Raw genomic sequence first — 14,918 nt, forward strand, 5'->3', positions numbered from 1 at the left:
AAATGTGCTCAAGAGACATGATTAGGTTATGATTTGCCGTTTTGTGCATGAAAGATGCAAGTTATAGATTTCCAGCTCACTTGACATGCATACATGGAGGGAACTGATTTGGGTGGAGCATGTTTTATTAATAAAAAAAAAGGTACATTTTAATAGAAAGTATGGTGTTTGATTGCACTTTTTACATTTGAAAAACAATATTAATGCCCATGCCAACTTTAATTTGTCATTGTAATTTCACTCTTCCTTGATAAAGTTGTAACTCCACCATCGACCTAAGTTCAAGTCAGTATCGACCTTAAAAATACACAAACCGGAAAAGGTCCACCATCGACCTAAGTTCAAGTCAGCAAATCAGTATAGTGAATCAAAAAGTAGTACAATGCTTAAATAAATCAAATCGAGGCCTGTATATACATCTCAATACTAGCAATATGAAAGGCCAAAGGTTGCCATAAATATAAGCACCAACAGCCAAGCCATACGAAAGGTCTCAAGGGCATGTGAAAGGTCTCAAGAAAAAAAAAAGATGACATAGATTAGCTAGGCGATTTTAACCTTGATTGGTCCGACATTCGATGCACCCATCGTACGCTTGCACACAAGTCAAGCATTTTTCCATTGCAACCAATCATTGTTACATCGCCATAAAGTGTAACACAATATAAACTTATCTTTACCAGTTCATTTTTCCAATGTGGGACAAACCCACCTTTCTAAATTTCCATTCACTTACATAGAAAAGGCCATAAACCTCAAGCCCATAAACTTCACATTTAATCCAACATCAAGAACCTAATTTGGTTTTATGGATGTAGGATTTGCAGTCGTAATCTCATAACTGATAAAGTTTAATGTATGCTAAGAAATGGGATTTGATGTCCCGATATTATGGTATATCGATATATCATACCTTGTTGCAAAAACATGTAGGTGGTGGGAGCCGAAGGAGAGGAAAAAAGGGCTAAAGTTTTATCTTTTTCAACATGTATATTGTGGGGAGTAGGGCTAAAATTTTAATGTTGACAATGCTAAAAGATGAAAAGAAATTGGACGTTAATTGTGATGAGATCGACAAGGAAAGGCTGACAAAAAGTTGTGGGGGGGAAAGTGTAAAAAAAAAGAAGAAGAAGAGAAAATCTCTTTTTTGATCATGTCCCTCCCTATATATTTATACTTCACCATCAACATATATTTCCATGAATTGCAACCATTGTTTGAAATTGGGCTCGAGAGGACAATTTAATAGATTTATTGGAGATGTATAGAGTTGATTTTTAATTTTTTTTAGAAATAAACATGTTTAAAAATCTTAATAAATATATTTTTTCGTCTGGCTAGAAAGACAAGAAATCATCTATAACATTTTTGTGTAACAATATGCACAATACCAATAAAAATTTATCGGATCTATTGATTGTTAAAAGTTTTAAAAAGATACAACTTACTAACTAGAAATATTATAGATAGTGAATTAGCTAGAACTCCACCCAATCTAAATCATTCCCCCTTGTTCTTTCAAAGTCCCATTAGCCATTAGGCAAACACCCCATACAAAGGTACATCTCCTCTTTCCCAATTCACTACACATTCTATCCACATTTTCCTACTTTATTATGGGTAAATTGCAAAAGCTACCCTTGTATTTTTTAAAAATTTCGATAAAACCACAAACAGAAAGAGACGTGCTAAAAGTTCCTATACTTTTAAACTTGAAAATTAATAAGGTAAAATCCCCAATTTACGTATTCTTTAAAATAATTTAAAACTCCCCGCTTAATTAGAATTTTTCCCGACTATTTAAGAACATGTATATGAAATTATATGAAAAATAAAAATGCTCAGATCGAAAGTTTTCTTTTGAGATTATTAAAAACATATATATGCTTCTTTTTCCCTCAAATTTAGCAAAATCTCCATATAAAATGAAATTTTGAAATATTTTTACTATAAAAGATGGAAGAATAAGCATATATTATTTTTTTGATTATATTCAAAATGCCATGTTGGACTTTGGACATTTCAGTTCGACATAATTTCTGTAATGTACCTAAAAAATTGGCCTAATTAACATGGGGTTTTAGGCTTTTAGCTATAAAAATTTTTTGTAACATAATAAAGTTCGTATCTCATTAAATTTTTCATATATTGTTCTAAATAGCTAGCTATTTTTTAAAAGTGGGTTCTTAATTTCAAATGTAAAAGTACTGAGACTTTTAGTTCATAATTACTTTTTCAATAGAGGTTTTTAGCAAATTTTAAGAAACCCCAGTATCATTTTTCTCAACTTATCCCACTTTATTAATTACTTTGCCAAACAAGTGGTTTTCCTTTTAATAAATTTCTTCTGCAGGAGTTTACTCCTTAAATTAGACATGGCAGGTTTGGTGCGACTGAAATTAAGCCTAACAACTTGCATTATTAATTCATGTTGCTATTAAATAAATGACCCCACGTACGTACGCTTCACTCGTTCCTTGCTAGCTAATCAATAATCATGCTATATATATTAACTAAAGTATGTCTTCCATAGGATTGATGTACGATATATATATATATATATATATATATATATATATATATTGTATTTCGCATTCGATCTACAATGTATAGATATGATCCTAACGCCTTTTATACGTGCTTCAGAATTGATCGTGACGAAGGATCCCCTTTCCTCAAAAACAAGATTTAATTTGTATGTGTTTTTCAGTTAGTGAACATACCATCTTTTGCCCCCACCTCACCCACCGATTTAATTGAAAATATTGGTTCCATCATTGTGAATGTCATACCCCTTGTTAAGATTAGAACATGGACCTAACTCCACCCCAAAAGCTAGCTCAATGGAGAGGATTGTATAAGACCATATATACAACTCTCATGTATTTTATCCAACCGATGTGGGACAACTGACACACCCCCTCACGCCCAGGAATGAACATATGAAGCGTGAAGTTTACAAATGACCTAATCATGGGCAAAACGGGTGACCAAACTATAGTCAGTCCAACACATATATAACGGTGGAACCTGGAACTCGTAACTTGAACCTAACTCAACCCCAAAAGCTAGTTCAAGGGGGGAGGATTGTCTAAGACCATATATACAACTCCCATGTATTTTATCCAACCGATGTGGAATAACTAACAAACTAAGGTTGGCCTCGTCTAGAGAAGAATATAGATGTGTTAGTTGTTTGTAGGATAAAATATCTGAGAATTGTGTATATGAATTTGGACAATCATATTTCCTCCGAGCTAGCTTTTGAGATTAAACAAAGTCAAAATCTCAATCTTAACATGTTTGTGTGGCTCCCTACATATGTTCAAGAAAACTGCGTAACTTAGTAAAAAGATACGGGGTTCCCTCTTAATACTTGACCGACCCCCGGCCCTGGTGTCTTCTATTATGTGAACAACTCAACCATAACTATTTTTTTTTTTTGTATTTTTTATTTATAGGTTCTCCGACTTAAATAAATTTGATATATGATTATTGGAAGAGGATGTAAACTCAATGAATACGACGATCATAATATTTTTCTTAGGGACAACCAACTACGGCTAAAGCGCGCGCTATTCATGTTTGGTGATCTTTAATATCCCATTTTCAAAATAATATTTCAGTTCGTGTTTCATTTTTCTCTCTGAACATAAAGTATACATACATTACGATAAACACACGTGTATTTTTATCTATCTTATCTATATATAGTACTTATTACAAAACGCAAGATTTTGAAACATGGGAACATGTATTGATCCCTTCGATTAATTACTATAAATTTTTCTAGGCCCATATTGATTTGGTTCTCTTGTTTTTGCATGCACCGTACTTGGACAGAAGAGACTGTTCGTGTCTATATAAAACAATTCTTATGATTGCTAGCTATAATGTTCAGAAATTCTAGAGGCAATTAATCCTTAATTTGTCACACATATGAAACCACATGCATGTCTTTACGTACAATTGTTCTTTCTAGCCATATCCAAAAATTTTTAATGACAAATCTAGATATTCAATTCGTTGTTAGTACATGACACGGATCTGTAATAAAATTATACCGAATGACGAGTTTGAATATATGTGTATACATTCTTTAATATGCGATATTATTTTCAAGAAAACATTCCGAAAATAATATAAATGAAATTACCAAATATTAATTATGATCTCAAAAACAACAAACAAATGGGAGTTGGGAGAATTTTCACCCGGATATTTATGCCATATTGCATGGAATAGCAATAAAGACAACACCATGTGAGGTGCATTTTGGAGATGGGATATATTTTCAGTGGGAACATATAGAATGGGGAGTTTTAATTAGAGGTTGGCTGGTCGGTTTTAATTCACTACAGTAGTTTCTGAACCTAAATGAATTGGATGGTCGTTCCAAGTGAAAATCTTGCATACTTTTGTGGAATAAAATGCACATTTAATCTTTCTCTTTTTCTTTTTTTTGTGATTTTTGTTCTTTAGGTTGTAATTTTTTGTATTAATCTTGTATTTTTCTTCTTTTTTTTTGGGGAAAATGTAGTCTTTTTTCATCCTTAATACAGATGTGATATTATACACGTCAATGTCATGTGAAAAGATTTTTATAATTTTATGTTTCACGGTGGAAATTTAGATTAGTTCTGTGTTATATACCGTACATAACTTTAGAAATGCTTTTTATAAGCATAAAACAACAAATGTGTGTGGAGATTGAGAAACTCATTTAGCATTGTATTAACAAACATTACACACTCTATACAATATCTACGTCGATGCATACAAGACATTGAATTATTGTATATTTAATATTGTTTCATCAAACGTTTAATTCAAATTTTACAATTGATCGGAGTCATACATCATTACCATCCTCACAATATACATCATTCATAACAAATAAAATTTCACGAGCGAATACGATGTATATATATACATGGATTTGGATCCTCTACTGTGTTGAAAATACATCACTTGATGCTGTACACTTTTTAAATCATCTTGTAGACATCATACCACATGAGATAAATTTAAAAAGTTGTCAGATTAAATGAAATGATAATGTGATCATCTCGTGTAATTAAAAAGTGCACAACACGGTAGAAGATCTAAATCCATTATACATATGCATACAAACCGAATGATGTCTGAAATTTCCTTGAAACATAATTTTGATTGAATTGACTCAAAAGAAACACCCTAAATCGATATTTGGATTTCTGTTTTCAAATATCTCATTAGTTGTTTGGTTGTTTAATCAAAGGAAGCTAATGGAGTGTCAAAATAAAAGGGGAGTGGGACAAAAGAAGCTCAATCATTGTTTGAGCATATGATTTGTTCTGCCCTCTCATAATTGGTGCTTGCTGTTTCAACTTGCTTTCCATTATCTATTTTATGTTGGGCAAGGAAGTTCCTGTTTTTGTCCAGCAAATCATGTTCGAATTAGGTCTTATTCTCATCTAAAAATCTATATAATCGAATATGTAATTGACAATCTCAACTCTATTGGAAATTCTAACTTTTATGGATAAATCTGTCTGCGTATAGGTGTTCTCGAAAGAAATTAGGTAAATATAATGCTTGATTTTGGTTCCAATTTTTGAATTGTTGGGTGAAATTTCTTTGCTACTACTACTTGGGCTTTGAACTCGTTCTCGGAGAGATTTATCGAACCCAGATCTACACTTAATAGGAGAGTTGAGAAGTCTGCCGATGATTCGGCCAGAATACAAGGGCGGGCCAGAGAAAATGATCGAGCCCAAATTCATGTTGCCATTTTCTCATATTATGGACTTTTGGAAATAAAAAAGCGTGAGATTGACCCCAATAGCCTTTGTTAGCCAATTAGGCCTACAAAAACAATTAAAATTCTGACTGGTATATCAACAGTACTAGGTAGTGGATCTAAACGAGTGTTCTTATTGAATTTTAAATTTGATATAATCGATGTCTAAGACATTGAACAATACGAACGATGAGATATTAATGGATGATAAATCTTTATTGCATCCGACGTTTGACTCAAATTCAAACAAATGATTAGATTTATAAATCATTATTTTATATTATGCATCTTTCGTCGTTTCATCTCACGAGTCAAACGATAAATAACAAGAGTAAATCATTTTACTATCATAACCTGTAAGTCATCCGATCGACCGTATTCTAAACATGCAAGATCTGCCTCTAACTTTCAAGTAACTTTAAACAAATCAAACGGAACACATGCAACTTGACACCTATACAGGCTGGCAAGAAGCATTTTGGTGGTTGGTGATAAATAAATAACACGGTTCGGTTTAGTTTCCTCGTGGGATCGGGTCAAATATGAGATTCATCTTATAAAATTATTCCATGGGACGGTTTCATAATAATTGATAAATTTTTAAGAACAATGTGTATCCCAAGACGATGTAGAGCCATTTTTTTGTTCATTTTGAATATCATGTTTGGGATCTTACCGGTCATCGTTTAAATATGAAAAAGAATTGTCGGCATCAATCCCAAGCCTTTTACGTTAAGAATCCTAATAAAAAATTTACAACAAATATAAATGGCAAAAACTTGTGTGGGACAATATCACGAGTCGTATTTTGTGAATCAGATATCTTATTTGGGTCATCAATGAAAAAGTATTATTTTTTATGCTAAGAGTATCACTTTTTATTATGAATATCATCGATAGGGTTGACCCGTATCACATATAAAGATTCGTTAGACCGTCTCACAAGAGATCTACTCGATATTAATTAGTCGCATGCACTCATAAACCTATAGATAATGGCATCGTTTAGATAATAAATGAGAGAATGAAATTAGATAATAATATAAAGATCATAAAGATAATCGTGTATCACTAATTTTTTTAAAACATCAAGAAAACATTAGATAAAATAAAAATGAATAATCGATTATTATCTTATTTACGCACCAAACATCCTTGAAACAAACTTTTGATGGATAGCAAAACTGAGTCGGTATAAATTATATGGCCAAAAAGAAATGGTTGTGGAGATAACGTTAAATTAAGAGAGAGATTATTTACTAGTAAAATTAAAACCACATCTTGCCAGCGCGCTGACTATCCCATGGTTGTACGGCAAGAATTTTTTCTTATCCACGAAATCTTCTGAAACCGACCGGCTCATTGTGTGAACCGAATCCGGTTCGTCATCGCGACGTGACCCTAGACGAGTATCTCTGAAGCTCCATCGTCGAAACGTCGCCATGTAACTCTCCGAGTTATCTTCACCGGCGGCGAGTCCTTTAGACGTGCTACGGAATAAGAATAAATCCTTCAGCCTCCATTTCTTGTGGCTTTCCGAACATAAACTTGACGATGGGGACGACATTCTAACACTGTCCAACTGCTGCCATTTCTCGTTATCTTCCCATGCATACTTGGTGACTCTACACGGAGAAAGCGATCGAGATGCCTTTCTGCTCGACGATTTCTGAAAATTTAAGCTTTGTTCTCTTCCTCTGGCGTCCCGCACCTCCGATTTAGTGGCTTTCCAGGCGGCGATTTCAAAAGGGTCGACGGATTCTTTATTCTTATAGCGCGGAGACAATGCGCTATGTATCACCTTCCTAGTTAGTAGAAGCTGCGGCAACGAAGTGGCGGTGGTCTTTTTGTGAGTGAACTCTTTCATTCTTTTACTCGGCGGGAGTACTTGCAGGCAAGGTGGTGGCTTCAGAGGCTTGATCACGCCGCCATGAAAGAGTTCTTCCGCAGAAAGAGAGACCGTTTCCGATCCCAATTTACCCACAGAAAATGCGAATTCAAAATCGCCGTTGTTCGACGGTGACTTGGGAGTGCCGGGTTTTTCTTCCCAGCCAAAGGGCACGGAGGAACGGCCACCGTAGAAATCATCGATTACAGTATCGTAGCATTGATCAGACAGGTTAGATGGGCTGGATGGAGCACTGAAATAGATTTCCTCAGAACGAGTCGTCACCTTCATTTGCCTGCAGTTTTCTGGATTTGTGAATACAGATCGTTGTAGATGACAGCGAATTATTCTGCTGAAATTTAAATAATCAATCTGATCTAAATCTAAATGACAAGAGCTGATAAAGCGACGAAACGAAGCGGGTGCAGCCAGCAAATACTGTGGACTTGTTGGCTGTTGGACGCTGAGATTGAATTGATTATTTTTTGTTATATTTGTGTTGTGAAGTCGACAGTTCGTCACAAAGTTTGGAATCAGGATACATATTTAATAAGCCACCACAATTTTATTTTTTATTTTTTGAAATTAACTATAATAACATTAATTCCGGAAGTTTCGAGATACCATGTTTGCAAGTCATATGGGTAGATCGTCAGTTAACACAACTAATTGAGCTATTACAAGACAAAGCATTTCGAGTTAAAATGTGAGCCACTTCGACGGTCTTTCTTCACACATGTTAGATGAAATGAAAATTTGGAAGTTCTAACATTGATTGGATTTCCAAGGCAAGAACCTCGACAGATCCAAGATCTTTTACGTGGGAAAGGATCATCCTAACAGCTTCTAATGAGTCAGAAAATATACAAACATTTGATATTTCAATCCGGAGACATAAGTCCATCCCGCTTCTGATTGCCAACAACTCCGCACAAGTAACTGAACCTGGACATCTGATAGTGTTAGCTTGCGCACCACAAACCTTTCCCGTTGTATTACGCATCACCGCCCCACACTAAATTTGTTGTTTCTAATATAAAAGCCTGCATCAACATTCAACCTAACATAGTTTGGTAGTGGTGGTACCCACTTCTCTCCCATAAATATTTGAGCATCATTATTCTCAGAAGAACCAGCCAAACTATATTTTCGAAAATTTTCCATCATAGCATAAGCCCAGTCGACATTTATCTTAAAATTCTTCCCTGCAAATTCATGGTTGATCTTGTAAATTTCATGCCAAATTGCCCAACTGAGATTAGCAAAACATTCAAAATCCTCTTGCTTGAAGGTAGCCAAAAGAAATAAAGCACAATCTAGAAATGAGGAATAAGCCACCACAATTAATTTCTCATCACGTCCTAATTATTTAAATTTATTTATTTTTTCGTTGTTTCAAATATATAATCTAATTTTTATATTTAAAATATTTTTTTGCTTTTTAATTAATATTTCAATGTTAACTAAATCTTAAAACGTACAACATTTTGTCCTTGTAATAAATAGCACTTAACACGAGTCTTATATAAATAGTTATTCTTAGGGGAAAAAAACATTAAACATAAAAAACTTTAAAAAAACCGCTATTAGGAGGTATTAGTGGTTATATTTATTGTCTTTAATTGTTATTAATTTTCATATTTACCAGCAATTCGATATTTCTGTCCACTGTATTTAGTCGACTTCTTTTCATTTTCTTCAATGTTTTCTGGTTTGGTAATTTACATGGACAAATTATTTAATACTGATATAACTAAGACATTTAAATTTTTATTATACCCATTTTATAAATATTTATTTTCGGATATTATTAATTTTATTTTTTAAATTTAATTGTATCTTTATATAGTATTATTCGTATTGATTAAATATTTTTTTAACTGTTATAATTATTAAATATACTATCAGGTTTTGCATATAACATTATGACATTTAAAATACTCTCAAGTTAAATAATGAAAAATTGTTTTTGACCAAATTTTCCAAATTTACACTTATTTTGTTTCATTCCATAAACATATTCATTATATATATTATATATATATATATATAGTCATTTAAAAAAATGCATATAAAATTTGAAATCCCAACAATTAAAATAACTATGAATAATATTTTTATAAAAAAAAATAATAATAACATTGTTGGCAAAGGATTCAATATGTGATGCAAGACACCAGTTTATATAAAAATAAAAATTAAAATAATTCCCGTAATTCCAATAATCTATACATGATTGTCAATATAATAAAACTTGGTGGGGTGAATAAAAAACAAAGAGCATCAATTAATAATTATTTTATTGAGATACAAATCATATTATATTAACAAAAAACTCCGTGAATTTCTTACATAATTCCATCAATAATTCAAATATCTATTTTAATATAATAAATATAGAAACAAATAAAAAAACTTTTCCCAAAAGTATACTGGCTTTCTGCTTCCTTTCTCAGATTCTCCATTTTTTCCTCCCGACAATTTTGTCAAGAGAGAGAGCTCCGAAACACCGCGATCAACATTTCATCAAACAGGTATAATTTTTTTTTCGCTTAATTTTATGCGCAGATACTCGTTTCTTTGTATTATACGTGCTGTATATGCGTAGATTTTTCCATGTATGCAGATGATTTCGGTTATTGTCAAATCGTTCAATTTGTTAGCTCTAATTCTTTTATTTTTTATTATTGCTTTATTTTGAGCTGTTTTTTGACTTGATTATTGTCATTTCTCCAATTATTTTGAAGTTTTTTTTTTTTAAATTCGGGTAATTTGAAGTTGAGTTAATTGCAATGATGATGCGATTTATTTCAGGTGAGGTACTGTAATTATGGATATGTGTGGCTTATTTATTTATTTTTTCTTTTTGATGTAACATATTATTTGATTAAATTTGGTATGCTCGGTGAATCGGTGATGTTTCCCGAAATTTTCTATGGGATTCGATTTTGCCCTTTCATAAATAATGCGAAGTTGTTTTACGAAATATATGGGTCACGGTTGTGAGGTTGTCCGTCTAAAGCTATGACCTTTAAATTAAAGGGTGGTGAAGTCGAGAAAAATGCGATGGCAGTCGGTATAAATTTGATTTGCAGAGTTTGGCTTCAAGATTCATTCATCACCGGAAGAGAGCAGATGGTATAGCAGGACTCTTTGTTGTCCCCTTACTTTCTTTTGACGTTCTTTTTTTTTCTTTTTCATCTGCGGTGGGTACTTGGCATAGATGCCATGGAATGAGTTTTCATGAAATAGGATGACCGTTGCATATTGTGGACTTCGGATTGAGGCAGAGGAGTTATTGGGTACGATTGGAAAACTGAAAAGTTAGGGTTTTTAAGTGTGAGAGAAGGTGGTACTGGCTACTACACCGACTCTCTTATGCTTAGCTACCTCTCTCCTTATTCCAATAACTGTGATTTTGTGCTAAGTTTCCATCCAACTTATGTTTCATGCTGCTCTCAACTTGTTCTATTGGTTGGGATACTCGGTCTGTGTCTGTTTGGTGGCTTTGAGTGGATGTTTCTCCTCGGTGTGTTTTCATGTACTTTCTTCTTCTTTTAAAATCAATTATCTCACTTATAAAGTGCCAATAAACATACTCACATACACATTATCAAGGTTCAATTTCCCATCACATCTACAAAACATAACCAAACACATAATGGGAAGCCACTTTCAAATCTTTCGAGCTGTAAATAATAGCAAACACCACCAGAATTTTAGATTCGGACGTATTTTATTCCCAGGTTTCTTCAGAGTATTGTGGTTCTCGTTCCTGTGCATAGAATTATTAAAATGTTGTCATCTTCTGCAGTTATGCGATGTCGAAGAATCAAAATTTTGAGTCTATTAACTCTTTTTTGCTTCATGGTTGATCTTTACTTTACAGTGATCATTCTCACATTTTGTTATAATTTGCCAGCAGATTCCAATATTTTTAACTTTGAAACAATCTCATTGCTATTGAAGTGAGGATATTTTTCTTGAGATCTAACCCAATTATTTTAATTCACATCCACCAAATGTGCAATAGTTTATATGATGGTCTATGAGTAGAAAGCTTCTACAGATAATTTATATCCTTGGCTTCATAGTTGATCTAGGCAAGAGAGCATAACAGTAAGAAATAATTAAACAAACTACTGCAGAGGTCAATAAGTCTGAAAGAGAGAAAGCAAACTACGAAAAAAATGGCCTCACAGTTTGAATCGATTCTCTCATTCCTTTTATATAATACCTTTTTTACTCACACAGTCTCACACTCGCACAGCCATAATGTTTCAGATAAGATAGTGTGGTTTTTGGTTAATATTTGAACAAGTAGTGGACTAAAAGTATTTTCTGTTCATTTATTTTCTCATTAAATGGTTGAAGTTGTATCTAAAGTTATTAAATTTGCTACTTCGCATGTTAAATACTTAAATCTATTAGTAGATTGTTTTTTTTTCTGCAATGACACCCTTCGTTTCCCGCTCTCTTTTGTTCATGATATTTTTTAGTTCACAATTCTCGCTTTTTATGTTCTTAACCAATAGCCATCTGGATAGCTTGTTTGTATTATTGATGGTTGGTATATGACTCGCCTGGAACAGGTGGAAACGTTATTTTATACATATGTGTAACTGTCATTTTAGTTATTGTAGTAAAATCAATCTATTTGTGTGTTTGCATAAATTATTAACATCTATCATATTATCTGTATGTTAAACCCGAGGGTGGAATTCCGCAACTGTTCCAGCTGCAAGGATGGAGCCTAGACCCGGGGGTCTGTTGGGAAGTGCAAAAAATTATAAATTATATTTTTGGTGGGGTCGAAAGTAAATTTTGGATATGTTTTTAGTAAACAAATAACTTAATATAAGGGCAAAATAAATGAAAATTTTGGAAGTTGAGGGGGTTCAAGTCATTGAACTTTCCCTTGGCCTTCATTGTAAATCTGGGCCCTTGTTTTTTGTTGTTTCCGTCTTTCAGTGCTTCTCTGCTACAGTCTACATTTATAACTTTAGTATCAGTGGCAAGTTCTTTACTATCATCGTGACATGGTATCCCATTATCATGGATCAATTTTTATGATAAAAATTGTACTTATTAAATGGATAGTTTAAGTATGCCAGTTATTTGACAAATGGCTGTTCGATAATCTGTTAAACTTTGTATCTTGTGTTGTCATACAGGAACAATGATTAAGTTGTTCAAAGTAAAGGAAAAACAAAGAGAACTTGCTGAAAATGCCAATGGAAAGCCTCCAGCCAAGAAGCAAAGTGCTGGAGAATTACGTTTGCACAAAGGTTTTTTTTTCAATTTTCAGTAATGATAAATTTTTGGGCTACTCTTTTCTGTTTCCTGAAAAAAACATACGTTTATCACCAATGATTTTTAGTTTTCATTCCAAAACTTTCTTGTAAATAAATAGACATTGCATTTTGTGATTTCTCCAGTTATCACCATTCGTCATAGCTGTAAATATTTATTGACTGATTTGCTTATTTGAACAAGTTATATGCTCTAGCTTGCATGGAGTTGGATATTTGGATAAATAGTTTCTAATAATGTGGTAGGAAAGGTTATCTAACCACTTTTTATCGTTATATAGTCTTGCTCTCAATTGGGATTGCCTTGAATATTTTATTTTTAGAATTCTTCAGTCTTCTTCATCATGGCACATTAAATGACAACATGAATCAAATATCCATTTCCAGTTGTGATTTCATGTACTCAGAATCATTTGAAACAGCTTTCTTATTTTGTAAAGAAGTTTCATTTTTAGCCTCAGATGTCGCCATCACTTGACTTATTTCAAAGTGATAGATATGTTTAATGGCTTCCTGAGGAATTGGTTTCTCTCCTTAAAGACTTGTTGTTAACTTTCAAATGTCCGTGTAATTTAATAGCTACAACAGTTATCTCAGATGTTTCTAGAAAATTTACTCTGTGTGGACAGAAGTATCCTTGCAACTGTGGACAGAAAATTTACCAAGTAACATTAACTTCTTGTATTGCACCTGTGTTGATGTAGACATCAGTGAACTAAATCTGCCGAAAACATGTACCATATCCTTCCCTAATGGCAAGGATGACCTCATGAACTTTGAAGTAACCATTCGACCTGATGAAGGATATTATCTGTAAGTACTTATTTTTTTTTGATCCAGCTTTCTGCGTAAAAATGTGGAAGCACAAATTACAGCCATGAAATTATTCATGATGTTACTCTTTTGTATGTTTTCATTACTGGTTCCATATCCACTGATGATAGTACCTTGTGATCAGGAATGGGACATTTGTTTTCTCTTTCCAAATTTCTTCCATTTATCCTCACGAAGCACCAAAGGTCAAATGCAAGACAAAGGTAGCGAATGCCCAAGTTTTACATCTAATGCCGTCCAATAATGTGTTGTGAAATCCTGTCGTGTCTCAATAATAGAACATGTAACCAAAACTATTCATGTTCACTGCAGGTATATCATCCGAACATTGACTTGGAAGGAAACGTCTGCCTAAACATTCTCCGAGAAGATTGGAAACCTGTGCTAAACATAAACACCATAATTTATGGATTGTATCACCTTTTTACGGTGCTCTTATTTCTTCTATTAATAAAACTCTATTTTTGTGACTAGGTTTGAATTATCTCTTACTGTTGGTTCTGCTTTTTGCAGGAACCAAATCACGAGGATCCTCTCAATCATGATGCTGCTGCAGTATTGAGAGATAACCCGAAATTGTTTGAATCCAATGTGAGAAGGGCAATGACTGGAGGTTTCGTGGGACAAACTTTCTTCCCTCGGTGCATATAGTACATGAAAGTTGTTCTTACGACAAGGCCAGAGATCTGCAATCTAGTCTTTCTGCTACAGATATGAATTGATTTTCAAATTTATCCGAAATGCAGAGAGCTTCTGTAAGTTAATATGCTTTTTTTAGCTTATTTACTGCGAAAGATATTGAATACTAAAACTCTGTATGACAATTGTGGACTGCTGTTGTTTCATGGTTCTGTTATTGACATCTATGTGTCTCTCCCTTAGAATTGCTTGAACTGATTTGAATGTAAGCGTTTTTATGGAAGAATTTTAAATAATTTTATCGTGTTTTTAAAAAAAAATTGAAGGGTGTGGATTTTAAATTTTTGTAACATTCAAAATCGTGGCAAGAAAATATATCGATTTCAAGTCCCGCAGCTCCTCTTTTCACCCGAAAGTACTGGTTTTTATTTATTCTTTTTAAATTTAACATGAAGAAAGTTAA

General features: G+C 33.2%; 2 protein-coding genes across 3 annotated transcripts; one reads left to right on the top strand and one right to left on the bottom strand.

Annotated features, from left to right (window-relative positions):
• Nucleotides 1–7,034: 7,034 nt before the first annotated feature.
• LOC142554286 (uncharacterized) lies at nt 7,035–7,961 on the bottom strand. The gene has a single exon (XM_075664970.1). The coding sequence runs from the start codon at nt 7,959–7,961 to the stop codon at nt 7,035–7,037; it is 927 nt and encodes a 308-aa protein (XP_075521085.1).
• A 2,084-nt stretch (nt 7,962–10,045) lies between these two features.
• LOC142552868 (NEDD8-conjugating enzyme Ubc12-like) lies at nt 10,046–14,678 on the top strand. 2 transcript variants are annotated; one of them, XM_075662751.1, is made up of 6 exons: nt 10,046–10,204; nt 12,845–12,958; nt 13,687–13,795; nt 13,941–14,019; nt 14,129–14,245; nt 14,330–14,678. In XM_075662751.1, the coding sequence occupies exons 2-6, from the start codon at nt 12,850–12,852 to the stop codon at nt 14,465–14,467; spliced, it is 552 nt and encodes a 183-aa protein (XP_075518866.1). In that variant the 5' UTR covers nt 10,046–10,204; nt 12,845–12,849; the 3' UTR covers nt 14,468–14,678. The 2 variants fall into 2 exon arrangements, with proteins under 2 accessions (XP_075518866.1, XP_075518867.1); XM_075662752.1 differs by lacking the exon at nt 10,046–10,204 and adding an exon at nt 10,575–10,808.
• The last annotated feature ends 240 nt before the right edge of the window (nt 14,679–14,918 follow it).

The sequence above is a fragment of the Primulina tabacum genome, chromosome 8, assembly GCF_025594145.1.
Source record: "Primulina tabacum isolate GXHZ01 chromosome 8, ASM2559414v2, whole genome shotgun sequence".
NCBI lineage: Eukaryota > Viridiplantae > Streptophyta > Magnoliopsida > Lamiales > Gesneriaceae > Primulina > Primulina tabacum.